This window comes from Papio anubis, chromosome 4 (genome assembly GCF_008728515.1).
Source record: "Papio anubis isolate 15944 chromosome 4, Panubis1.0, whole genome shotgun sequence".
Classification (NCBI taxonomy): domain Eukaryota; kingdom Metazoa; phylum Chordata; class Mammalia; order Primates; family Cercopithecidae; genus Papio; species Papio anubis.
In genome coordinates, this window is record NC_044979.1 from 8,200,557 (window position 1) to 8,227,473 (window position 26,917).

The following is a 26,917-nucleotide window of genomic DNA, read 5'->3' on the forward strand; positions in this document are numbered from 1 at the left end:
TGGTGGGAGGGAGGCAGCCGGCAGGACTAGGGAGGGGAGGGAGGGATTGGCCTCCCCTGCCAGCCGCTCGGCCCCGGCTTTATTGTGAGCAGGAGCAGCCGCAGCGACTCTCCACATGCTGGCCCTCCCGGGGGCTCAGTCTCCAGTAAGCTCCCGGCAGGCTGAGCCCCAGCCCTAGCACTGATGCTTGGCAGTGACCACACCTCGGGGGCCCTTCTCAGGACTTGTGCTGCTGGCTCCTGGGGCCTTCCGGCTTTTTGGGCGGTGGGGCCACCGTCCTCGGGGCATCCAGGGCCTGCCTCCGGATAAGCTCGGCGTACAGCCCGCCTTTCTTCAGGAGCTCTTCATGGGTGCCAGCCTGGAAGATGGGAGGGAGGGGCGAATGGTTGCTCCAAGGCGTGCAGGCTTCAGAATGTTCCGAGGGCTAAGCCTCTCTATCAGCCATTGGGCCCACGGTCACGTAGGCCACTCTGAAACCAATGCTCAATCTGAAAGGAACCGCCACTGGCATGCTGCATCAGTTACTGCCACTTCCCTCCTTAGCTGAATTTTGGAAGAACATGATTCCCTGTCCCGCTTACAGAGCCCAAGGCTCCAATTCAGGATCCATCTCCCTGCACAAGCCCCTCAGCCTTGGCTTGAATGAGCGGCTATGAACCAATGCCACACAGCCTCTGGGGTCCTACTTCTGACTCCCTGCACAGGTTCCTTGGCGCTGCTTCTTCTGCAACTGATACCCTGGGCAGCCAGCCCTGTTCCTCGCTCACAGAACCATACTCTTTCTGAGTATGTTTCCTTTTTGTTTTTTTAAGACAGCGTCTCATTCTGATGCCAGGCTGGAGTGCAATTGCACAATCATTGTTCACTGCAGCCTCAACCTCTGGGGTCAAGTAATCCTCCCGCCTTAGCCTCCAGAGTAGCTGGGAGTACAGGCACATGCCATCACATCCAGCTAATTTTTTATTGGGTATTCTGTAGAGACAAGGTCTCACTGTGTTGCCCAGGATGGCCTCAAGAGATCCTTCTGCTTTGGCCTCCCAAAATGCTGGGATTACAGGCGCCCAGCTAGTACTTTTCCTTTTGATCCTGGGAGCTGATGGTGAAACTATACTATCCCAGGGGACAGAGGAAGAAACTGAGGGCCTGAGAGGCCAGGGCTTGGCTGAATGCAGGAACTCCTGACTCTACATGGGATGCTGCTTCCAGTATACAGCCCCGAAGGCCCTGGGGCCAGGCCACACCTTCCTGTAACTCATTGCAGCATTGTGCCACTGTTCGTGATGAAGCCATCCTCAACCCACTGATCCACGCCCCCAGGACGACTAACCTCCCAGACACGGCCATCGGCCATGACGATGATGCAGTGGGCCCCACGGACGGTGCTGAGCCGGTGGGCAATTACCAGCACCGTGCGGCCTGCACTGGCCCGGTCCAGGGCCTCCTGCACAACCCGCTCAGACTCTGCGTCCAGCGCGCTGGTGGCTTCATCCAGTATCAGCACTGTGGGCTGCTTGATAAGGGCTCGGGCAATGGCCAGGCGCTGCTTCTGGCCCCCAGAGAGGGTAGTGCCCCGTTCACCTGGGAAGGGAGGGACAGAGCAGGAGCCTGAAGCTGTGCACTTGAGGGTGGCCCACAAAGGGGCACAGGGTCCTTCCTGAACTCCCATCAAGATCCTCTAAGTGCCCCCCTTAGCACTGTGCACCCTCCTTCCTCTGACTCCCACCCCGCACTGTGCACGCTTGTCCTGCCTCTGACTCCCTCACCCCGCACTGTGCACGCTTGTCCTGCCTCTGACCTTCCACCCCGCATTATGCACCCTAGTCATGTCTCTGACCCCCCACCCCACACTGTGTACCCTCCTCCTGCCTCTGACCCCCCACCCCGCACTGTGCACACTCCTCCTGCCTCTGACCCCCCACTCCGCACTGTGTACACTCCTGCTACTGCTGGGTTGCCCCTGCACTGGCTTATCCCACCTCTGGGTCCCTCAGTCACTGTGCACACTTGCCCTGCCTCTGAGGGTGGCATGACACCTGCCAGGAGGGCTTGGTGCACTCCAAGGGAGTTGCCAAATGCCCCTCCCCAGCCATGGCAGTGCCTCAGGCCAGGATGACCCACACCCTGCCCTGTGCCTGCAGCTCCAAGCCACCTTCCCAGCCTCCCGGGTCTCTGTGGCTGTGGGGAACATCCAGCACCCAAACATGGGCTCTGGGGTCCAGTGACTCCAGGGAAGTGGGATTCGAAGCCCACAGAGGACAGCGTAAGTGGCAGCCTGGGAGCCAAAAAGAACCTCAAGGTGACAGCAGGGTGACAGGTCAGTAAGGACGCAGCCCCAAGAAGGCCCAAATGAGCAGAAAGTACTAGGATCAGAGACACAAGGAAAGTGCCATCCAAGAGAGATGTGGGAGAACACCCAGTGAGGACAGCTGGCATCTGGACAGTATATGCACATGGCTGGAGGAGCCATCTAGAATACGATGGCTGGGCTGGAGACACTGACCCCACAGCTCAGAAGGCTGGACTCAGACTGACCAGAGTTGAGAAGCTCAGGTATCCTTGCATCCTGAGAAGTGCTGAAACACTGTGCAACAGAGCCAAGACACTGGCCGAGAAACATGGCCCCGAAGGCTGGAAAAAGACCTGGGAGCTCCACACATCAAGCTGCAAGGTGCACGCCCTGCAGTGCCAGGCTGCGTGTTCCTAGTTCAGAACCACCAGAGCCCTCTCCTGGGGCCCATCCAGTCACCCCGATTCTAATGAGGAGAAACGACTTTAGAGATGAGAAGCTCAGGAAGGAAACAGGAGCCAGAGGGGGATGGACGGTGGAGAGGAGGCAACCCCCGTTTCTTCTGTTCAGTCTGGGGAAGTGGCGACTTTTTAGACTCAGTGAGGACTCCAAATACCATGCATCACTATGTCCCTGGCCAGGGGCCTGTCACATGCCCCCTGTCGCATTCTCCAGTTCCTCCTGGAGCCCGTCCTGTCTCTGCAGGCTGCTTGGTCTGCTGGTGCTAAACCACATTGGCCTGGACTCCCCTGTCCCCACAGAACAACTCTGTCCCCTTTGGCTGTGGTTCTGGTCTTCCCTGACACAGCTGTCTTTCTCCCCAGCTGTCCCTGCTGCCCTCAGTCCCGCTGGGCTGCTCACTGCTCCTGCGGAATCCTGTGTCCCAACGCCTGACCACCTGGTTCCCGGCAGACCCAAGCACCTACCAACGATGGTGTTGTAGCCCTCGGGGAAGCTGGTGATGAACTCGTGAGCATTGGCTTCCCGGGCGGCTGCGTACACCTCTTCATCGGAAGCTGCCAGCTTCCCAAAGCGGATGTTTTCCATGATGGTCGTCCCAAACAGGACGGGCTCCTGTGGGTGAGGGGTTATGGAGACAGAGTCCACAGAAACATTCTCTTTGCCCAAGAAACCTGAGGGGCTACCATGTACATTGGGACATTCCATTTGGTGGATTAGATTAGGATCTCCTGAAGAACGAGACGTTCAAAGTCAGAGGTGAAGTGAGGACACAGAGTGGCCCCCAAAGGGAAGGACAGGTTGACCTCCTACCAAGGACCCAGAACCCTCCTCAGGAGCAGGAGTGGGAGGAGCTGGCAGGGCGGGGTGCTGGGAACTGGGAGCTTGCATTTGCCTTTCTTCTGCACGGGCACTCTCCCTGCGGGACAGCAGGCATGCCCTCTTCATTCACGGCCCTCGAAGGGAAGGGTGGACCCTCGCTGGGCAGTGCCACCTCAAGCAGAGGGAGAACAGCTGTGGGCTCAGCAACTCCACCACGGGCTTCTCTAGACCTGGATGCTATGGGATTTTCGAGAATCCCACGGATTCCCCATCTGTGTAGACTGTTGTAAATGGGGACAAAGCGTCCCTGCTCTGGGAGACCAGGCAGAGCTGTGGCTGCTGCCGGGACAGGGATGCCTCATCCAGACAACAGCCGAGGACATGTGAAGAAGGCCAGGAGTCTCCTGAGAGCAGCAAGGGTGATGAGGTTGCAAAGAAAAGAAAACGCACCTGAGGACTAAGAGGGGCAGGGCCCAGGGGAGGACGGGCAGTGGGAGCCAAGGGCTGCCCATGTGGCCCCGCACCTGGCTGATGAAGCCGACAACCTGGCCCCGGAGCCAGGAGGGGTCAAGGGTGCGCAGGTCCCGCCCGTCCAGCATCACCATGCCTGCCGTGGGGTCGTAGAAGCGCTCCAGCAGGGAAGCCACGGTGGTCTTTCCTGGGGAATTGGGTTGAGAGGGCGGGAGGCCAGGGATTCTGGGGATTGTCCCAGGAAAGAAGGCCCCTTGTGGCAGTGGAGGAAGGGACCCCACCGGGGGGGCAGGGCTCACTGCTCCCAGCCTTGCTCTGAGTGGCTGCTAGAGAAGAGTCAGAGGGTGAGGAGAAGGTGGTGGGCTCCCCTTACCTCCCCCAGACTGGCCCACGAGGGCCACGATCTTGCCAGGGGGCAGCGTCAGGGTGAAGTCTTTCAGCACCTCGAAGCCGGGGCGGCAGGGGTAGCTGGGAGGAGCCGAGAGACCCCCAGTCAGACCAGGCTCCCAGCCCTTGTTGCCCGGGTCCCTCCTGAAGTCTCCCTGTAGCCCTCTGAGAGGGCCTGTTTATGGGGGGCATTAAGCCAGACCTCCACCCCCGAATCCTCTCGCCTCATCCTCAGCCCAGGGACCCATCCCCACACCTGCTCACCCGTGCTGACCTGAAGCAGACGTTCTGAAACGTGACGGAGCCACGCAGGTGCTCTTTGGGGATGCAGCAGCCCCCAGACAGTGGGATGCAGGGGCTCAGGGCCATGTACTCAAAGACCCGGGCGCCTGCACTCAGCCCCCGGACCACCTGTGGGAGGGGATCCAAAGTCCGCAGAGAGGCAGGAGTGGGGGTGACCACAGCATCTCCAGGGAGTGGCCGTGGCTCTGGGCTGGGGTCTCCCCAGCTCCTTTGCCCGCCCACACCCAGTCAACAGGCAACTCCCACAGTGGCACACACATGGCACAAACTCCACACCCCAGGCCCTCCACCCTACTGGCCACTCACCTGACCAAACAGGACAGAGAGGTTGGCCATGGACCTGGCAGCAGAAGGAGAGAGGGTTGGAATAGATGGGAACAAGAAGAGCCAGAGAGGAGGGGAAGGAAGCCATGGTGGGGTGGGGGAGCAAGGAAGCAGGTGGCCTGTGGCCAAACGCAGACTGCTCCTGCACCATGGGGGTGTGGAGCCCTGGGACGCAGCAACACCAGATCGCTGAGCCCTGGCTCCCTCCTTGGCCGGATGAGGATGACAGCTGTCCCTTAGCCCAGCCCAAGCCCCAGGAGGGGGTGCTCCAGGAGGAAATGGAAGTGAAGGCACAGGCCTCTGCGGGTGTCCTCCACTGCCCTGGCCTGTGGTCTGCAGGGTGAGGCCTGTGCACATATGTAGGGGTGATATCAGCCCACGAGGAAGGGAGTCCAGCTGACCCACAAACTCCCTGCTGTGCCCTGAGGATGCGGAGGCCGCCACCGTGAACACAGATCAAGGGTGTGTGGCTCACAAGGGGAGAGCAGATCTAACACTGCAGACGCTTGGGGAAGCAACGACTTCGGCTGACATTTAGGTGGAAAAAGTGATGTTACATCTTTTTGGAGAAAGAAGAAAACAGAAGACACTGGGTCACAGGGGAACTCTCGGGAGAACCCAAAACAAAATTCCCTGAAAAAAACTTTTCTCATGAGCTTGCCCTGCAGGTGAGTATACCCACGGTGTTATCTGTCTAGACAGTGGGTGGCCTCCTTTGCCCCGGCAGGGCTGGGGTAGGGCTGGCCGGCTGCCAGGAGGCTGGGGAGGAAGGTGAGTCACTGGTCCCTGACTGGCCTGGCTGACCCGTGACAGTGTGTGTATGCCTGGTCCCCTCCTTAAGAAGAGGAAAGACTGACTCCCCAGCAACCCTTCAGCTGCAGACTCACTTCTTCCAGCACTGGGGTGGGGGGTGAGTGGGAGGAGCCTCAAAACCCAAAAGGAAAAGGTCCCAGTGGACTCAGCGCAGTCAGCACTTGCTAAAGGGAGCGGGGAGGCTCCAGGCAGGAAGGAACCAGCCCAGTCAGCTATCTGTTGATGAGCAGGGGAACATTCTCCACCTGGCAAAGGGGCTGGGCAGCAACTGAAATTCAAAATGCACATGACTCACTGGAGTGTGATGACCCTGCTCTCAGGGGCCATGGGCTGTGGGCTACGGGCCTGTTCCCAGGTGAAGCCTGGCCCTGATTCTGATGAGGCGGCTGGGCCCCGCTTGCTGTCTGTCTAGGCGCCTCCCCATCTCCATCAGGAGTGCTGAGGACGGGCTCATAGGTTAGGCTGCCTGAGGCAGGCTAGGCCATCCTGCTCCCCTCTCTGCCTTCTCTCTGCTAGACCCCAGTGCCAATGCATGGGCCCTTGGCTTAGCTGGCAGGACCCAGTGGGAAACACACCAGCTGCTTTATGCAACAAACCCAATTCCCCCAAGGTGGGTGGGGAAGAATCTCCACATAGCCAGGGCTAGAAGGACCCCCAAGAGGATGGGTCTAGGGCCTGTGGCTGTGGGAGCAGCCAGCGAAACAGCACAAGCCCCTGGGGGTTCTTGTGTGTGTCATAAAATTGCGGGATGGCCAAGCAGTACGGTGAGAGGTAAAGTCAGAGTCTCAGCCGGGCACAATGGCTCACGCCTGTAATCCCAGCACTTTGGGAGGCCAAGGCGGGTGGATCACGAGGTCAGGAGATCAAGACCATCCTGGCTAACATAGTGAAACCCCGTCTCTACTAAAAATACAAGAAAAAATTAGCCGGGCATGGTGGCGGGCGCCTGTAGTCCCAGCTACTCTGGAGGCTGAGGCAGGAGAATGGCGTGAACCCGGGGGGCGGAGCTTGCAGTGACCCAAAATCGCACCACTACACTCCAGCCTGGGTGACAGAGTGAGACTCCGTTTCAAAAAAAAAAAAAAAAAAGTCAGAGTCTCAGGCCCTAAAGGGGAAGTGGGGGCCCCGAAGCGGGAGGGTTGGGGCTGGACAGTACAGCTACCCTCCCTACAGGGAGACTGTCCCACCATTGCCCACCACAGAGGGCTAAGGGGTGATTTTATCAAGGGAGCCACTGGGCTTTTCTTGTTTTTTTTTTTTGAGACGGAGTCTTGCTCTGTTGCCAGGCTGGAGTGCAGTGGCGCAATCTCACCTCACTGCAACTTCTGCCTCCCAGGTTCAAGCGATTCTCCTGCCTCAGCCTCCCGAGTAGCTGGGACTACAGGCGTGCATCACCACGCCCAGCTAAATTTTGTATTTTTAGTAGAGACGGGATTTCACCATGTTGGCCAGGATGGTCTTGATCTCTTAACTTCATGATCTGCCCACCCTGGCCTCCCAAAGTGCTGGGATTACAGGTGTGAGCCACCGTGCCCGGCCGCCACTAGGCGTCTTATGGGTCCTCAGGACTAAAACGACTGTCCTGTTCGGTGAGGCCAAAGCTCTGGTCAAGGGAAGTGGGTCAGCACTGAGCAGGGCAGGCAGTGGTGGAAGCAGCCTCCGCCAGGCCCCATCTCTGTCACAGGGAGAACACCTGAATTCCAAAGCCACGAGGGAATAGCCCCCTGGGCTGGAGGAGGGACGAGGCTGCCCAGGAGGCCTGAGCCCAGGACCAGAAAGGGTCTGAACGTGTTCAGATGAGAGAGCATCGAGCAGAAATGGGGCCCACGAGGGTGTCCGTGCATCTGCGGAAATGGGAGGAACATCTCTGTGGAAGGTCAGGTTTGGGGCTGAAAATGGGAGCCTGTCTCCATCCGCCTCCCCCTTCCTGGGACAGTACGCCCCGCAGGGAGGGCTTCCGATCCGGTGGACACCCACGCAGGGGTGCACCATGCAGCAGGGGGAGGACACATGCCTCACAGAATGGGGTGGGGGCCCGGGAGGAAGAGCAGGGGGCTTGTTGGGGAGGGAGGGGGCGGCAGAGGTGATGCACGGTTGGTGGAGACAGGTCTTCACCCTTTGATGATCTGTTGCGGCATATTTACTATCTCATTATTTACCATATTTATGTAGAACTGCTTTTGTTTAGCTTGGAAAGAGATCGGAATGGGGAGGCCCGCCTTGAGCTGTCTGGTGATTGGCTCTGGTCACCCCAGAGGCTCAACTAAGCGGGTGGTTTCGGACCAACGCAAAGCAATAAGCTATAAGGGTGGGGTGTGTGGGGACAGGGGTCAATTTGTCATCCCTGGAAGTGGCAGGCATAGGGAAGGGCAGCTCACAAAGCCTGTCAAGGATGGTCCTTCCATGCATAGAATGTCACAGCCTGCAGCGGAAGAGAATTCGGACAGGCTGCAACACGGAGGAAGCTGAGGACACAATGTGGAGTGACAAAACTCTGTCACAAAAGGACACAGTCTGACTCCACTTATAGGATGTCTCTAGAGTTGTCAAATCATAAGGACAGAAAGCGCAATGGTGGGTGCCAGGGGATTCACTCCGCTCTGCCAGATAAGAGTTCTGGAGACGGACGGCGGTGCCAGCCACACAGCAATGTGAGTGCACCCACTGCCAATGAGCCGCACACTTCAAAATGGTTAAAATGCTGCATTTTATGTTACGTGTACTTTACCACAGCTAAAACAAATTTTTAAAAACCTGTCAAGGAAACTTCTGGGTCCTTTGGAAGGCTGAAGATGACAAGCACCTGCCTGCTGCAGCACCACTGCCCCGGCCGGGAGGGTTGTTATGGGCCCTGAGGGGCTCTCTCTCCCCGACCCTATGCACCCCTGGGGGAGCTGGGCAGGCCTGGGGCTGCACAGCAGTCAGCCCCCAGAGAAGGCTGCACCCGTGTCCCCTGACCCAGCAGGGCTCTGGAGGGTGGCAGGGGGATCTGTAGCGATGGGAACGGCCCCCACTTACCTTTGTACTGTCTGGGAGGCCACCAGGAAGGACATGAGGTCTCCCCCTGTCAGCTGCTGTCCGGCCACAAGGGAGCCCCCAATAAACAGGGTACCCAAGACCATACCTGCAGGAGAGGGTACAGTGAGGGAGGACGAAGTAGGAGCAGAGGAAACAGCGCTGGGCCTGCTCCGCCAGTGCTGGCTGCGAGAGTCAGGTGAGGCACATGGCTGATCCCAGCCCTGGCTTCCTCCTCGGAAGAGCAAGTCGGGGTGGGCACGCCTCCATGGCCTCCTTGAGGGTGGCCCTGTGCGTTCCGCATGGGACCCCATAGCTGGGTTGGGACATCGGCACCCTCCCTTTACCTGCAAGAGTTAGCAGCTGGCCCGAGGCGAATGCAGGCAGCCAGCAGATGGAGGGCGGGCCTTTGCCTGCCTTGGCTGCTCCCAGCTCCTCCCCAGCCCACAAGTGCCCCTCCAACCCCCAACTGGCTCACTCACAGTTGAAGGCGATGTTGGAAAGCCCTTGGAACAAGGCGATGCCCCGGCCCAGCTCCTCTGCCCGGCAGCGGCATGCTTCCAGCTCTGCCCCGTAGCGCCTGGTGACAGAGGCCAGTGCACTCAGGAGGCAGCTGGGCTGGCACGAAGGGTGGGCAGGGTGTGGGGGGCATCTCTGCTTTGTGCTTGGCCCTCCCAGGACTCACTCCTCTTCCCGTTGCTCCATGGCGAAGGCACGCACAGTCCGGACGTTGCCCAGGGCCTCATCTGCTACGCCCATTGCCCTGGCGACCTGCAAGGAGTTCAGGAAACGGGACAAGGAGTCCAAGTTGGGGAGAGGGAGGAGTTCCAGGGAGTGGAAAGAGAAACGGTGTGGGGAGAGTGAGGAGGATGGTCAGGAATGCCGGTACCTGCTCCTGACACTGGCGAGACAATTTGCGGAGGCCGGAGCCCATCAGGGTGCCCACTCCCATCAGGGCTGGTGTGGCCACCATCAGCAGCAGCGTGAGGCGTGTAGACAGCATGGACAGGGACACCAGGCAGCCTGCCACCTGGGTGCAGCTTCGCAGCCCCTAGGGAGGGGGAGGGAAGGCGGGAGGCTACAGCGTCCGCACCATGACAGGAAGGATTTTTCCAAGGGTCAGCTGGCTGCAGCTCTGCACTCCCAAGGCCAAGGCCCCAGGTCTTGGCCCCTGGGAGGCCCAGTGACAGTCCACTGGTCACAGTACATAACCCTACCTAACTTGGCCAGTTTGGGTGCGAGCAGCAGGCCCCAAGGGGCCGAGTGAGAATGCTATGAACTGTGGTGTCCTTCCCCTAGACAAATCCCAGCTTGCTTCTCTTTCTGTTCTAGGAACTGAACAAAGAGAACCGCATGGCGGTACACCAGTGACCGCCTAGGCCAGTGTGTGGCACAATCCCGCAGCCACAGAGTCAGTGGGGGAGGATAAGGGGACAGCATTGGTGTTAGGTAGGTAATGGGCGTAGCAGACGAGGCCCTGGGCAACGTCCAGACTGTGCGTGCCTTCGCCATGGAGCAACGGGAAGAGGAGTGAGTCCTGGGAGGGCCGAGCACAAAGCAGACCCTCTGTGCATGCTCAATGCTTGTCAGCAATCCAGGCACTCTGGGGACAAGGCAGGCAAAGTGATTTTGCTCTTGCCAGGAAAGGCTCTTGTCTGAGTGCTTGGGAAGGCTTTCCAGGGAAGATTCGGTTTCAGAGCAGTGGAGAAGCAGCCTGTATTGATCTTGGACACTGCCTCTACACTTTCCTTCCATGAACTTCCATGGTCCCTCACCCACGGCCTCACCAGGCAATGGGCTTCTCGAGTCAGGGTGCGCCTGTCAGCCCAACATCAGGGCTGGGGCAGGCAGGGCTGGCCTGGCGAGTCCACGTGGGAAAGTGTGTGTGTGGATGTGGAGGGGCCACTGGGCCACTGACCTGGGAGATGACGAGCTTGAAGGATGACTTAAACTCCTGCACGTCAGTCGTCAAGCGGCTCACCAGCTGCCCTGTCTTATTGGCGTCAAAGAAGGCGATGTCTTGTCTGGCATGGGACATGGACCAACAAGCAGGGAAGAAGAGGGACACATTACTTCAGGATGAGGCCCCACCCCCAGGCCCCCTTGGACCATCAGTCACCCCAACTCTGCACCCTGCGGCTGGCAGTACCGGAGCAGGGAGCTGAAGAGGGCCCTCCGCATGTCCACAGCCATGCGCTCGCCAATGTGGGACAGCAGCACCAGGTACCCGAAGGTCAGCAGTCCCTGCGAAAGAGCCCAGTGCACTCAGGGATGCCTTGGGTGGCTCCTCGGCGGCCCCCAGCCCCACTCCCAGCTGTACCTGGACACCATAGAGGATAAGCAGGTGGGTGCTGAGTTTCCGGGACTCAGTCATGAAACTCCCCACGTGGTCCCTCGTGTACTTGGCCACAATCTCTACCAGCTGGCCCAGGAGCAGGGGGATCTGTACATTCACTAGTGCCGCACCCAAGGCCAGCTGGAATGGGGAGGCAGAGGGTACAAATGTTTTGAGTGGGGGTGCCACACTCCTCCCCAACCCCAGCCAGATCTTGGCCCTTCCTCTCCCACTACTGAGCCCTGCTCTTGTCCAGGTCGTGGCTGGTCATTTGGACCTACATCAGTGCCTCTCAGAGGTTCAAACCCTGGCTTCCAGCCCCCACAGACCTCTGTGCACCCAGCCACCCAGTGTTGATGCCCCTGGCACCCCTGGCACCCTGGCTAGCCCTCACTGCTCCCGTGAGCTCTCCCCTGAGAGGCAGCGAGGCAGGAATGCAATCCCTTTGTACCTCTGGGTCCTGCCCTGTCCCCAGGATGGAGAAGTGGGGAAAGCCTCACCACGATGGCTACCCCCAGGGCCAGCAGGTGGGGGCGCAGAAACTGCCAGAAGAGCTTCCAGTTAAAGCGAGACCCCACGACACGGGGTGTGGAGCTGGCAGGAGGGGCCTCTTCTGCCTCACAGAGGGCCACAAAGTAGAGGCGGGGACACTTACTCAGTACCACGGGGCCTAGCAGGGCTCCCCCAACCCAGCACCAGGCAGAGGGGCTCTGTCTGGGAGCTAGAGGGGCGCGAGGGAGGTGGGCCCAAAGCTGGGACCGCAGGTGGGCCACAGCCCGGAGGAGGGTGGAGCTGCGGTGGCCATCAGAGTACCTGTAAGGAGAAAGAGGCATGGATGGCTCAAGGCTCCAACTGCCCTCCAACTGACCAGCATACCCACGGGGCTCTGGCCGAGCCCTCTGGAAGCAGCACTTCTTCTTCCTTCAGGCCCTCACCCCTGCCCTTCCCAGGGCTCTTCTGAAGCAACTTCAGTTTCTAAGACAGACGTCCATGGGCAAAGTCACAGAGGAATGAGACGCTGAGCAAAAAATCGAGTCTTTTGTCTTATTCCCCTGGGCGCCTCTCAGGCCACAGCCAGCCAGCCAGGGTCCTCGCAGCCTCGACTCCAGGCTCTGACAGAATGACAGACTGAAGAACTGGATGGCACATTAGATGACCACACACTGCCTGGACAGGAAGGGGCCGGGGGTTTAAGGGACTATGGTGCAGAGGTGAGGAAAGAGAGCTGCTCCTGTGCCCGGCACGGGACTTGCTCACAGCAGCCACCAGGGCAGACATGGCTCCACCTCCCGGAGCTAATGGGCCACTTCCCTTGATCCTCACCAACCTGGGAGGGAGGTGCCATTATTCTCACTTGACAGATGAAAAAAATCATGTGGAGCTAAGAGAGCTGAAATAATTTGTCCCCAGGCTGCAGAACCGGGACGAGCAGGGAACCGAGTCTGCAGTCTGACTCCAGCACCCAGACTGTCTCTACTCTGCCAGTGTGCCGTGTCTTCCGATGTCCCAGGCCCGTTACCCCACCTCCCTTCCCCGGCCTGGGGCACCATGGACACACACTCCTTCTCTACAGCTGAAGGAGCAAACAGAGAAAAATAAAAATTCTAATAACTTATCTTGTCATCTTGAATAGGCCAATTACCTTCTCTTTCCTTCAGCTGCCGCATCTATAAAATGCTAACATTGATTCCACTATTCTAGACATTTTTTTAAAAATTTATTTATTTTTTTTGAGAAAGAGTCTCGCTCTGTCACCCCGGCTGGAGTGAAGTGGCATAATCTCAGCTCACTGCAACCTCTGCCTCCCGGGTACAAGAGATTCTTCTGCCTCAGCCTCCTGAGCAGCTGGTACTACAGGCACGTGCCACCACACCCAGCTAATTTTTGTATTTTTAGTAGAGACGGGGTTTTGCTATATTGGCAAGGCTGGTCTTGAACTCCTGACCTTGTGATCCACCCACCTCAGCCTCCCAAAGTGCTGGGATTACAGGCATGAGTCACTGCACCTGGCCTATTCTAGACATTTTGAACCTACTGTGTGCAGGTGCTCTGCTTGGGTGATGGAGAGGATGGAGATGAACATGACAGCTGAAGTAACTCCCCTCACAGTAGTCATGCTTGAGTGCAGGAGACTCACAGTTAACTGGCAATCAGAGGCACAAAACAGCTTGAAGTCCTGCTCCTCCTTCTCCTCAGAGGAAGTCAGGAAAGGCCTTCTAGGTGAGGCCTGAGGGGGAACAGGAGGCCAGGCACAGGTGGGGGTGCGCTATAAAGGGGAGAGCTCTAGGCACAGGGAAAGTAAGTGTGAGTGTCTGCAGTGAGAAACGATGGGAGAGAAGTTTCAGGAATTGTATGGCTGAAGCCTGGCCTACAAGAAGAGAGAAGAGACATGAGACTTGGGGGGAGGGGCAGTTTTCTAGTTCTTATAAAGCTCCTGGACTTGGGGGGCAATAAGGGTCGTGGTGATTCTTAGGCTGAGGTGTAACAAGATCAGGTTTGCATTTTAAAGATCACAGCATGGCCAGGTGCAGTGTCTCATGCCTGTAATCCCAACACTTTGGTAGGCTGAGGCGGGTGGATCATTTGAGGCCAGGAGTTCAAGATCAACATGCTGAAACCGTGTCTCTACTAAAAATTAGCCGGGTGTGGTGGTATGTGCCTGCGGTCCCAGCTACTTGGGAGGCTGAGGCAGAGAATCACTTGAACCTGGGAGGAGGAGGTTGCAGTGAGCCAAGATCGTGCTACCGTATGCCAGCCTGGGCAACGGAGACTCTGTCTTGAAAAAAAAAAAAAAGATCATAGCAGAGGGGTGTGGGCTGGAGGCAGACAGGACTGGTTGTAGGAAGCAGAAGTTATCCAGCCAGGAGAAGAGGGTGAGATCTAGAAGATCTAGATGAGGTTACTGATGGGGAAAGGCTTTAAAAAAGTAATAGTGTGAGCTTTTCTCTTTACCATCATGGCCTTTCACATCCCTAGACCCTTCTAATTGCAGTCTTCACCTCATCCTTCCCTTGCTATGCCTTTTGCCTACATGAGGCCTTCTCCCACCCCATTCCAATGTGCCAGGTTTTTATGTCCTGTTTTCCACTGTGTTCTTGTTTCTAGCATAAAGATAGAGATGCTTACTCTCCTTCTGCCTTGTGTAACTGTCCAGTTTTCCCATTACACCATGTGTTTCTGAAAGGCAGGAAATTATATCTTAGATAGCACTGGCAGAACTCTGGTACATAATAGATGTTCTGCAAATGTTTATGTTTGTTGAGCACATGCATGCCCTCATTAGAGGCGCAGGACAATCTGACCTAACTACTACAGGGTTTTGCAAATGTTTACACTTACTGTGGCCTACAAAGAAACATATCTTACATTGCAGCCCAGTATAATGAACACATACATACCACACAAAATGGAAACGCTTCACAAAATAATATTTTCTCTAATTCTTAACATGCCCCTTGCCTCCCCTCCCTTCCCCCTCCCCTCCTCTCCCTTCCCCTCTCTTCCCCTCCCTTCCCCACCCTTTCCTTCCCTTCCCTTCCTTTCCTTTCCTTTATCTAAGACAGGGTCTCACTCTGTTGCCCAGGCTGGAGAGTAGTGGCGCTATCTTGGCTGACTGCAACCTCCACCTCCCAGATTCAAGCGATTCTCCTGCCTTAGCCTCCCAAGTAGCTGGGACTACAGGCGCCCACAACCATGCCTGGTTAATTTTTGTATTTTTAGAACAGACAGGACTTCACCATGTTGGCTAGGCTGGTCTCGAACTCCTAACCTCAAGTGATCTGCCTGTCCCGGCTCCTCAAAGTGCTGGGATTACAGGTGTGAGCCACCACACCTGGCTAATTTTTGTATTTTTAATAGAGATGGGGCTTCACTATGTTGGCCAGGCTGGTCTTGAACTCCTGACCTCCAGTGATCTGCCTGCCTTGGCCCCCAAAGTGCTGGGATTACAGGTGTGAACCACTGTGCCTGGCCTACATTTACATTTGTTTATTTATTTATTTATTTATTTATTTATTTATTTATTTATTTGAGACGGAGTCTTGCTCTGTCATGCTGGAGTGCAATGGCGCAATCTTGGCTCACTGCAACCTCTGCCTCTTGGGTTTGAGCAATTCTCTTGCCTCAGCCTCCCGAATAGCTGGGACTACAGGCGCGTGCAACCACACCTGGCAAATTTTCATATTTTTAATAGAGACGGGGTTTCACCACGTTGGCCAGGCTGGTCTTGAACTCCTGACCTCAGGTGATCCGCCTGCCTTGGCCTCCCAAAGTGCTGGGATTATAGGCGCGAGCCACCGCGCCCAGCTTATATTTACTTTTAAATGGTACTGACCAACTGAATTCATTTCATAATCTATTGAAAAATACTGACTAATGAACACATATATACTTGAATATTATTTGATGTCTTTCCTTGGGTTTTTCTCTGGTTTAAATAATATCAACACCCTTCCTCTTTCCTAAGGACTGTTTTTAAACCTTTCAATAATTTAGCATGGTCTTTTTCCAGCTTCTTGCATTGTCTCCAAACTAACACTCTAAGAAAGGCTTGGTCATTGCCAAGAGCATATGGATTACTTCCCAGCACCAGGACTTCCAGCTCCAGCTTGATCCAGCTCTTGTCCTCCATCAGTCAGATGGGCTTTCCAAATGACACAACTCCATATCCACCTGCCCTTGGGAATCTTCTATGTTTGGCCCCCAAGTAATTCGTTGTAGGATTAGAAAGGACAGCCAGGTGAGGTGGCTCACGCCTGTAATCCCAGCACTTTGGGAAGCCGAGGCAGGCAGATCACCTGAGGTCAGGAGTTCAAGACCAGCCTGGCCACCAACATGACGAAACTCCGTCTCTACTAAAAATACAAAAATTAGCCGGGTGTGGTGCACGTCTGTAATTCCAGCTACTTGGGTGGCTGAGGCATGAGAATTGCTCAAACCCAGGAGGCAGAGGTTGTAGTTAGCTGAGATCACGCCACTGCAGTCCAGCCTGGGTGACAGAGCGAGACTCTTTCAAAACAAAAAAAAAAGGAATCAGTCCCTTCTCATAAAGCATTTACATTCCAGTTGTAGTTTCAGGGTCCTTGTTTGTTTCCCACCTGTCTATCTGTCTGTCTCTCTCTCGACCAACCTGTGTAGAGCGTTTCTCCAAAAACACACACTTACAAGTTATTAGACTGACTCTTTTTTTTTTTTTTTTTTTGAGACAGAGTCTCACTATCTATCACCCAGGGTGGAGTGCAGTGGTCGTGACCTCGACTCACTGAAACCTCCGCCTCCCAGGTTGAAGCGATTCTCCTGCCTCAGCCTTCCAAGTAGCTGGAATTACAGGCGCGTGCCACTAATCACGGCAAATTTTTGTATTTTTTGGTAGAGACGGGGTTTTGCCATGTTGGCCAGGCTGATCTCAAACTCCTGGCCTCCCAAAGTGCTGGGATTACAGGCGTAAGCCACCGTGCCCGGCCTATTAGATTGCCTCTTTATCCCTGCTGAAAATCTCTAGCTCTTCTTCGACTCACTTTGAATCCTGGGAGCACCACTACCTTAAATGTCTCTTGATACTAATAAGAATTTTCCTCCAAATCGCCCAATCAACTCGGGGTCCAGGAAAGCCGACCCCTGGTCGAGAGTGCGGACTGGGCGTGGTCACAGACCCGGAGCGTTCCCTCCTTCTGGCTGACACGCCGATGCAGACGCCGGCACCTTCTGCTGGCGCCTGGAGTGTCACTATAAATAACTGAGACCAATACCCGCGGAGTGACATTCCACCCCGGCAGGCCTGGCCTACAGCTCCCAGCAAGCCTCGCGCGAGCCCGCGGACTCCATCTCCCGGCGGGCCCGACACTGCCCTGCCGGCCGGTCAATGGCCCGCGCTGAGTAGGTTTTTCCCTTTTTACCTGACAGCTGAGAATGTCTGGAAGCGGAGGGGCACTAGCGGCCTGCCTGGGAATGGGCCACCCCGAATCCCGACCCGAAATAAATGCACCAGCATGCTGGGGCGCGAAAACAGGAGCAGCCGGCAATAGCACTTTCACCCTTATCCCATTGCGGGCTCCATGTTGGCTGCCGCCCCCATCCCGACAAGCCCCTCGCGCCTTGGCGGTGATTGGTGAAAAGACACATCAATCTCGTTTCAAGCTGTGACTGGAAGGTACGTTGTCAACCCCCTCTTTTCGGAACTGTGATTGGAGAGATTCGCCTACCCGCCCGACCCCCTGCTCTGGGCGGAGCCGAGTAGGAAGTGGGCCTGCCTTTTGCTCGGTGCGCCAGTGGGCTCCGAGTGACGTCTAAAGGGTGTGCGCCGTCCAGCCCTCCACGCTATGGAGTATCCATGGTAACGCGTCAGCCGCCGACCTCGGGCCATTTTCCCAAGGCTCGAGGATCTCTAGATGTCCCGTCATCTCGAGGGCGTGTAGAACGGGCTTTGGGGGAGGAATGAACAAAAATCGACTGGGAGTTTTTTCAAAACACGTACATAATACCCTGCCACCCACCCCGCTCTCCTAGGCGCGTCAGAACTGCTGGGACGTCTGTCACGTCCCCGGTGATTCTGACACTCTTGTCCTACGCCTCAGCTATTGAGAACTACTGGTATGGAGGTCTTGTAACTTATCAAGGCGCGGCCTCAGATCTCTGCCTCGCAGATGCCTTCCTCACCCGGGTCAGAATGACTTGCCTCAGGCTCTTACCAGAGTTTGCACCACTCACTTCTTCTCTGTAATTATTTGTTTGCGTATCTGTCTCCCCACTGGGCTGCCTCTTCTTGTTGGGTACTGGCTCTGTTTTATTTATCTGTCCTCTTCCCTTCCAAATGCTTGGCCAGGAAAAGTGCCCTTTATAATAAATCGACTTGAATTGGGGGTGGTGGTAGGGGGCTGTCAATGGGAATGAATTCAGGGTGAAACTAGGTAGGACAGTCTCCCAGGATTAGTTTGGGGTTGAGCTGGGGAGCTCCAGGTGTATAGGGAGGGGTCCTATTGTGACTATGGTGGAATAGCCATTATACTGAGTGACACTGGGTGAGTGAGGTGGGGGAGAGACTAGACAACACCCCACATAACCCACCTTGACAGATGTCTCAGAAAGATTATGGGAATTTCCTGGCCCCTCTGCAATATGGGATTCCATTTTGCTACCTCTAGAAGGACAGGGTCTTGTTTTCATAGCTCTGCCTTGTGCTCAGGTATAAAGGCATGCGAGACCTGAGCTACTACTACAATACCCCACACAGAAGGAGAAAAGCAGGCACATCTGGACTCAAGTTTTGTGGGTGAGTCCATGATTGCCTCCAGTGAACAATCTGAGAAGCACGGTGTCCGTCTCTCCATTTCAGGGGTACTGGTCCCAACATCAGCCCTTGGGCCTAAGCCCTAGAGATCTTGACACCTGGTGGCTGAGTCAGCATCTCAGTAATGGGCTTTAGAAGGAAACCTGATGATTCAGGGCCTCAAGAATGGCGTTGGGCAAGCCACCAGACCAGCTGCCTGGGTCTCCTCCTCCTTGTTAAGGTGACAACAAGGAACTCAGTTCAGCTCCTCCCTGGTACCCAAATTATCCTTCCAAGTCCCAGACTCAACAGCTGTCCTCCCTTCTGATTCAGCCCTGATGCTTTTTAGGGGGTCACAGAAGTTGGATCCAGACTTGAGATAATGTCACAGTTCAAAATTAAAAGGATGGAAACGGAATGGAACTTTCAGAGAACCCCAATTTTCTACTCTAAGCTCTCCAAACCAACTCTCAAATCCAAGACAGCTGCCTTTCCTTTCTTCACCTCCTTTTCTTAGTTTTCCCCAACTTGACTGCAAAGTCAGGCTCCCCTCTTCCCTTCCTTAGCCCCTCAGACCAATAAAACATGCAGCCTTTTCTTATTCGTTTTTTTTTTTTTTTTTGAGACGGAGTCTCGCTTTGTCGCCCAGGCTAGAGTGCAGTGGCACAATCTCGGCTCACTGCAACCTCCGCCTCCCAGGTTCAAGTGATTCTTCTGCCTCAGCCTCCTGAGTAGCTGGGACTACAGGTGTGCGCCACCACGCACAGCTGAGTTTTTGTATTTTTTTAGTACAGACGGGGTTTCACCGTGTTAGCCAGGATGGTCTCGATCTCCTGACCTCGTGATCCGCCCGTCTCGGCCTCCCAAAGTGCTGGAATTACAGGCTTGAGCCACCGCGCCCGGCCTTCTTATTCTTTAAAAAAAAAAAAAAAAAAAAAAATTATTTTTGACCAGGCACAGTGGCTTATGCCTGTAATACCAGCACTTTGGGAGGCCAAGGTGGGTGGATCACGAGGTCAGGAGTTCAAGACCAGCCTGGCCAAAATGGTGAAACCCCATCTCTACTAAAAATACAAAAAATCAGCTGTGCGTGGTGGCGCACACCTGTAGTCCCAGCTACTCAGGAGGCTGAGGCAGAAGAATCACTTGAACCTGGGAGGCGGAGGTTGCAGTGAGCCGAGATTGTGCCACTGTACTCCAGCCTGGGTGACAGAGTGAGACTCTGTCTCAAAAAGAAAAAAAATTATTTTGTTTTTTAGTTTTTGCACAGATGGTGGCTCCCTAAGTTGCTCAGGCTGGTCTCAAACTCCTGGCCTCAAGTGATCCTCTCGCCTGGGCCTCCCAAAGTGCTAGGATTACAGGTGTAAGCCAACATGCCTGGCCCCTTTACTTCTTCTTTTCTATTTTAGTCACAAAACATTTCCCTGCTGATCACTGTAGTGTGTGTGTGGAGGGAAGTGGGGGAGGTACACTCTTAAGAAACAAAATAGTTAACATCTTGGCCCTAAGATTTGTTGTAGAGATGGAGTCTTCTCATTGTGTTCCCCAGGCTGGTCTCGAACTCCTGGCCTCAAGCAATCCTCTTTCCTCGGCTTCCCAAAGTGCTGAGATTGATTACAAGTGTGAGGCACTGCGCCCAGCTACAATCTTTTAATAGGATATTTTTGGGGGGGAGTGGGAGGGCAGGCTCTTTCCCAGGTGGGAGTGCAGTGGCTAGATTTAGCTCACTGTAACTCATACTGTTCCAGTGTAACCTGCACCAAGCCATCCTCCCACCTCAGTCTCCTGAGTAGCTGGGAACACAAGCACATACCACCACACCTGGCTCTAACACGACTTTGCTTTTTGCTTTTGTCATTTTGGCTGCTGCTGTTTTTATCTTTCATTCATTCAAGATCGGAAGATGGAGATAATAGGAATCTTCTCATCTCAATGTGCTCTTTAGCCCCTCACTCTTAAACTGATGCCCCTCTCAGGTCCTGAGGGATTTGGCCTCAGGTTGCCCTGGAAGGGGTGTGAGTGATGAGACAGGTGACTGAGAGCTGGGACGCCTGAGGCCTGCCTAGGCTGAGTCACCTAGTATTGTTGTTGTCATTGTTCCTGTTGAAGTCCCAGCTCAGTGTCACAGACCTTTGTGGAAGCAGCAACAGCTCCCATCCTTCCAACCTTTCTGGAGAAGCTGTGGCCTGATGGTGAGCCAAATAGGCTGGGGGGGGAGAAGAGGGCGGCTGGGGCGGTGGGGAGACCTGGGGCCTGGATCAGTGCCCCTGCTCCCCATGCCACTGCCACCTCCTCCTCCTCCTTCATGCCGGGGACCTGGGGGAGGGAGGATCTCCATCTTCTCTCTGTCCCCTGCCCCTCATACAAGAAGTTCCCCCTCCTCATTTTCCCCTCCCACCCCAAGGCCCCCTTGCTCAGTGCTACAGGGGACAGGGGCTCAGCCTTGCCACAGTGCTCTCCCCACCCCAGCCACCCCCCCAACACAGGCTCAACCTGCAATGACACCTGCCTCTGCATCTCCCTCCTGGGGATCCCACTCTACCCCACCCCTGGCCTCGGCAACTCCCCCTCCCTCACACCAGTGCCCCCAGGACTCTCCTGGGCTGCGGGTAGGCCCTTTGATCCCTGAACAGGATTATGAGCGGCTGGAGGACTGTGACCCTGAGGGGTCCCAAGACTCACCCATCCACGGAGAGGAGCAGCAACCCCTGCTTCATGTCCCTGAAGGGCTCTGCGGTATGTGTGTGGGTGTGGGTGGGGGTGGGAGCAGGTTAGTGGTGCCTGGGAGCTCCAGTACTTACCGCAGGCTGGGCCTCTGGCAGTGGGTTGAGAACATGGAGAATTGATCACATACCAGGGGCCGACACTCTCCCCTCTGTGCCCAGGCTCCTGGCATCACATCCAGAACCTGGACAGCTTCTTCACCAAGATATCCTTTGTGCCAGGCCTGCAGAGGTGGCATGGGAAGGTCCCCTTGGAGCTGGCACTGTTCTTGGCAGGGAGACTCCATGAGGGTGTCGTGGGTGGGAGATGTGTTGGGGCTGAGGGGAGGCGTCCTCAGGAGAGGCCCCCCCGTGCCCCAGGCTTGTTCCTTGACATGCGTCCACATCTACAGCTACCACCAGCGGAATGGCTTTGCCTGCATCCTGCTGGAGGATGTCTTCCAGTTGGGGTAAGACGCTTAGCCCGGGCCCGGAACTTGGTCCCCTGGGCCCATGGGTTCCTCCTGTCATTTTGCTTCCTTAATTGTACCAGTTGCTTCCATCCCACACTTTCCCAAGCAGTCCAGGGGCTCAGCAGGGGCAGGGTGGGGGAGGATAACCATGGGCTGCTCTGGGGGCCGGGGCAGGAGCCCACCTGGCTGTCCCTGATCACTGCAGCATCCTGGCCTCCCCCTTCCTCCTGGCAGACAATTCATTTTCATTGTCACCTTCACAACCTTCCTCCTTCGATGTGTGGATTACAATGTTCTCTTTGCCAACCCACCAAGTAACCGTACGAGACCTGGGCCGTTCCACAGCAAAGTGACCTTGTCAGATGCCATCCTACCCTCAGCCCAGTGTGCTGAGAGGTGAGTGAAAACCTGGTGGGACCCTGGGGTGAAACATGGGAAGTGGATAGAGGAGTAGACAGGAGCCCCACTTTGTCCCGTGATCTAGATCAGCAGTTCTCAAAGCTTTTGGTCTTAGGACCAAAAATACACTTAATGCACTTTAAGTTGTACTTAAGTTGTATTAAGTTGTACTTAAAGTGTATTATGTGTATCTTTTTTTTTTTTTAGACAGAGTTTCACTCTTGTTGCTCAGGCTGGAGTGCAATGGTGAGGTCTAGGCTAACTGCAACCTCCATCTCCCGGGTTGGAGCGATTCTCCTGCCTCAGCCTCCCCAGTAACTGGGATAACAGGTGTGCACCACCATGTGTATTTTCTAAAGTAGAGACAGGATTTCACCATGTTGGCCAGGCTGGTCTGGAACTCCTGGTTTCGGGTGATCCACCCACTTTGGCCTCCCGAAGTGCTGGGATTGCAGGCGTGAGCCGCTGTGCCCGGCCTATTAAGTGTATCTTAATTAAAGTGTATTAAGTGTATCTTAATACAGTTAAAATTGGTTGAGAACCCTAAAAAGCTTTTGTTTATGGGAGTCGTATCTATCTACAATTTACCTTATAAAAAATTAAAATTAGGCCAGGCACAGTGGTTTACACCTGTAATCCCAGCACTTTGGGAGGCTGAGGCAGGAGGATTGCTTGAAGCCAGGAGTTTGAGACCAGCCTGAGCAACAAAGTGAGACACCATCTCTATAAAAAATAAAAATTAGCTGGGCTTGGTGGTGTGTACCTGCAGTCTGAGCTAAGACTAGTCAGGAGGCTAAGACAGTGACTGTCTGATCACTGCAGCATCCTTACACCCTCCTCCTCCCAGCAGACGATTCATTTTCATTGTTGCCTTCCCAACCTTCCTCCTTGAATGCATGGATTGCAATGTTCTCTTTGCCAACCAACCAAATAACTGTACCAGACCTGGGCCGTTATTTGGCAGGGAGATAGGAGCTATGATTCTACCGCTGCACTACAGCCTGGGTAACAGACAGAGACCTTGTTTCAATAAAAAGGAGAAAAAGAAGGAAATCATAGCTGAGAACAACTTTATAATGTAAGAGTGCGGCCAGGCGCGGTGGCTCATGCCTGTAATCCCAGCACTTTGGGAGGCCGAGGCGGGCAGATGACAAGGTCAGGAGATAGAGACCATCCTGGCCAACATGGTAAAACCCTGTCTCTACTAAAATATACAAAGATTAGCCAGGCGTGGTGGCGGTCATCTGTAGTCCCAGCTACCCTGGAGGCTGAGACAGGAGAATCACTTGAATCCGGGAGGCGGAGGTTGCAGTGAGCTGAGATTGTGCCACTGCACTCCAGCCTGGGCGACAGAGCAAGACTCCATCTCAAAAAAAAAAAAAAAAAAAAAAGTGCACGAGCACACATTTCATCAGTTGTCAGTGTGATGTGACATGTTCACGTGTCTTGTAGCCTCTGGAAAACTCCACTGCACACTCAGAGAACAAGAAGGAAAACATCAGAAAGCATTAGTATTATTTGGAAGAAGTTTGACACACTTGTGAGGGCCACTTCAGCTCCCTGCCCCCGCCCCAGGCCCTACTTTGAGAGCTGCTGGTCTGGCTGGATCCCCCTCCTCGTGACAGTTTTTCCTCGCTCCCGAAGTCTGGTCTGCCTGTTTCTCAGGCGCCCACCTTTCTCCCTCACTGCCCACCCAACCCCATACAGGATCCGCTCCAGCCCGCTGCTCGTCCTCCTCCTGGTCCTGGCTGCGAGCTTCTGGCTGGTCCAACTGCTTCGCTCAGTCTGCAACCTCTTCAGCTACTGGGACATCCAGGTGTTTTACAGGGAGGCCCTGCACATCCCCCCGGTGAGCTGGGTGGCTGTGTCTGTGCGGAGGGTGCCACGAGAGGGTGGACAGAGGAGAGGGGAAGAAGTGGGACTGTACAGATAGAAGGGCCAACTGGAAAGAGGGCAGAAAGAATGACGCCTTATTGACACCTGCTCTGAGCCCAGAATAATGTCAGGAGGGGGCTACCACCACTTAGAGAGCATGGCCCTTACCCTAAGGGAGTTTAGTTTATTTAGATGGCTCATATAAGATGACATATAGTTACATGTTTGTGCTAAAAACATTGCTTAGAGAAAGGACGGTCATCTGACTTTTCAGAGCTGGAGACATTTGGGTTGGGCTTGGAAGGGAAGGACAGGAGGGGTGGGGAGCACATTCCAAGCCCCAGTGCAGGAAGGTGGGGAAAAGCCATGAGCTTTTGGAGGCTGCAGCAGGGAGATGGACCCCACCAGCCTAAAACAGAGCCGTCAAAGCTATCCCCCCACCATTGCAGGAAACCACTGCATTGGCCTGTCACTGTCCTCTGCTTATGCTCTGCCCTTTGTTTCCTCGCTATCTTGAGTCTGCTCCTCCCTCCTCTGTATCTAAGTTCTTTCTTTGAGGCACAGCTCGAAGGTAGCCTTCTGCAGCTTGCTTCCCTTGCTCCCCTGGGAGGTCCGGAGCCCTCTGCACAGCCTTTATGTGCAGCAAGGGGAGAGGTCTTAAAAGGCCCCTGAGCCGGGGGGAGGGAGGAGGCCAGGGAAGTAGAGGTGGTGAGAGCGGAAGCTGGACCTCAGATCGGCTCTGGCAGGAGACTGCTCACCCGTCTCGTTCTCTTCTTCCCTTCTTTCCCCTTCTCCCCTGTTCCTTCCAGGGGAAGGGAAGGGAAGACACTGGGATGGACTGGAGAGGCCAGCCTGGGGGACTTGACTAACCTGGACTGGGAAAGCTGAGTGAAACTGGGCTGAAGTGAGGTTTGCAGCCTCCAAATGAGATCTGACAGTGCCCCACTGCCAGACGTGGACATAGCCCAGGTCCTGGAAAGGCTTCTGGTGACAGAGCTGAAAATGGCGCGGAGTTGGGTGGGACTGGGAGTATAAAGCATGCCCAGGCAGAAGGTGGGGAGGATTCTGTTCCAGAGTTGGTGGGTGCACTGGTAACGGGAAGGAGAGGTTCTCCCATGAACTGCTGGACTTTCTGTTTTTTTTTGTGTTTTTTGTTTTGTTTCTTTTGAGACAGGGTCTGGGTCTGTCACCCAGGCTGGAGTGCAGTGCTGCGATATCAGCTCACTGCAGCCTCTGATCCCCAGTAGCTGGGACCACAGGTGCACACCACCACACCCTGCTTTTTTTTGTATTTTTAGTAGAGACAGTGTCTCACCATGTTGCCCAGGCTGGTCTCGAGGTCCTAAGCTCAGGCGATCTGCCTGCCTCAAGTTCCTAAAGTGCTGGGATTACAGGTGTGAGCACCGCCCCCGGCCAGCCATTCTGTTTTGTGTGTACAACTGACGGGGCCTTAGGCCCTTTAAGGAGCTGAGAAGCTAGGTCCAACACCCGGAGGCGTCGCCAGGGAAGACATGACTACTGGCCACATGAATGGCAGGGATGATGAGGAACAGGACAGTTTAGAAGAGGATGAAGGAAGTAGGGTGTGCCCTTTTTAGTGACAGGGTTAAGGGAGGGCAGAAAGGGAAAGGTGGGAGAGGGGGACGATGAGGCATGTAGCTTGGCCCTGGCGAGTTTGTGGTCGAAAACTCAGTTTGAGGGTTTTCAGGCCACACACTTAGGGGTGTGGAGCTTGAGCATCACTGTGTAGAGGAATGGGGGTCGCTGGCTCTCATCAGTGCCTGTTTCAGGAGGAGCTGAGCTCGGTCCCCTGGGCAGAGGTGCAGTCTCGCCTCTTGGCGCTGCAGCAGAGCGGGGGCCTGTGCGTGCAGCCGCGGCCCCTGACGGAGCTGGACGTCCACCACCGCATCCTGCGCTACACCAACTACCAGGTGGCGCTGGCCAACAAGGGCCTGCTGCCGGCCCGCTGCCCACTACCCTGGGGAGGCAGTGCCGCTTTCCTCAGCCGCGGCCTGGCGCTCAATGTCGACCTGCTGCTCTTCCGCGGTCCCTTCTCGCTCTTCCGCGGGGGCTGGGAGCTGCCGCACGCCTACAAGCGCAGCGACCAGCGGGGCGCCCTGGCAGCGCGCTGGGGGCGCACAGTGCTGCTGCTGGCCGCCCTGAACCTGGCGTTGAGTCCACTGGTGCTGGCCTGGCAGGTGCTGCACGCCTTCTATAGCCACGTGGAGCTGCTGCGGCGCGAGCCCGGCGCGCTTGGGGCGCGCGGCTGGTCCCGCCTGGCGCGCTTGCAGCTGCGCCACTTCAACGAGCTGCCGCACGAGCTGCGCGCGCGCCTGGCGCGCGCCTACCGCCCCGCCGCAGCCTTCCTGCGCACCGCTGCGCCCCCCGCGCCCCTGCGCGCGCTGCTGGCCCGCCAGATCGTTTTCTTCGCGGGTGCACTCTTCGCCGCGCTGCTTGTGCTCACCGTCTACGACGAGGACGTGCTGGCCGTGGAGCACGTGCTCACCGCCATGACCATGCTCGGGGTCACCGCCACCGTGGCCAGGTGCGACGGCAGATGCCCGGGGAGGTGGTGTGTGTGGGTTTCTCTGATTTGGGGCCATGGGAGGTTCCCCCGCTTACCTCTCCCACCACTGGGGCCCTCCAGCCCTGCATCCCACTGCGCGTCCTCCTAACCGCAAGCCCCTTACCCGCACGGATCCCGCCTTTCAGGTCTTTCATTCCGGAAGAGCAGTGCCAGGGTCGTGCGCCGCAGCTTCTACTGCAGACCGCCCTGGCCCACATGCACTACCTCCCGGAGGAGCCTGGCCCCGGTGGCAGGGACCGCGCGTACCGGCAGATGGCGCAGCTGCTGCAGTACCGAGCGGTGAGGGTGGGCGCGACGGCTGAGGAGGAAGTTGTGGGGTCTGTCTGCGCAGAGGGCATTGGACAAACGGGCTACCCCAGAAGTCTAGGGAGTGACTGGGTGGGGAGGCTTCTTGCCCTGGC

The 26,917-nt window shown here is 55.9% G+C and overlaps 2 protein-coding genes across 6 annotated transcripts in view; one reads left to right on the top strand and one right to left on the bottom strand.

The window, feature by feature from the left end:
- On the bottom strand, positions 1–17,297 carry ABCB8 (ATP binding cassette subfamily B member 8). 2 transcript variants are annotated; one of them, XM_003896861.5, is made up of 16 exons: positions 17,111–17,297; positions 11,717–12,029; positions 11,202–11,357; positions 11,031–11,125; positions 10,800–10,905; positions 9,771–9,932; positions 9,567–9,652; positions 9,364–9,461; positions 8,885–8,990; positions 5,036–5,069; positions 4,701–4,837; positions 4,413–4,507; positions 4,093–4,226; positions 3,214–3,361; positions 1,328–1,578; positions 1–358 (listed from the first exon to the last, which is right to left on the bottom strand). In XM_003896861.5, exons 1-16 carry the CDS (start codon positions 17,203–17,205, stop codon positions 218–220), a joined length of 2,157 nt encoding a protein of 718 aa, XP_003896910.1. In that variant the 5' UTR covers positions 17,206–17,297; the 3' UTR covers positions 1–217. The 2 variants fall into 2 exon arrangements, with proteins under 2 accessions (XP_003896910.1, XP_009202478.1); XM_009204214.4 differs by lacking the exons at positions 11,717–12,029; positions 17,111–17,297 and adding an exon at positions 12,030–12,985.
- The window catches only part of ATG9B (autophagy related 9B), a 15,527-nt gene continuing 5,871 nt past the window's right edge, over positions 17,262–26,917 (top strand). The window contains exons 1-9 of one of the 4 annotated variants that reach the window (XM_009204216.4): positions 17,572–17,930; positions 18,397–18,483; positions 20,376–21,216; positions 21,366–21,409; positions 21,588–21,652; positions 21,890–22,051; positions 23,762–23,903; positions 25,720–26,474; positions 26,642–26,795. In XM_009204216.4, the coding sequence (XP_009202480.1) occupies positions 20,670–21,216; positions 21,366–21,409; positions 21,588–21,652; positions 21,890–22,051; positions 23,762–23,903; positions 25,720–26,474; positions 26,642–26,795 (1,869 nt within the window). In that variant the 5' untranslated portion in view covers positions 17,572–17,930; positions 18,397–18,483; positions 20,376–20,669. Of the gene's footprint in view, positions 17,365–17,571; positions 17,931–18,128; positions 18,484–20,375; positions 21,217–21,365; positions 21,410–21,587; positions 21,653–21,889; positions 22,052–23,761; positions 23,904–25,719; positions 26,475–26,641; positions 26,796–26,917 lie in introns of those variants that run through there. The other 3 variants (XM_009204218.4, XM_031665022.1, XM_009204217.4) reach the window with 3 other exon arrangements.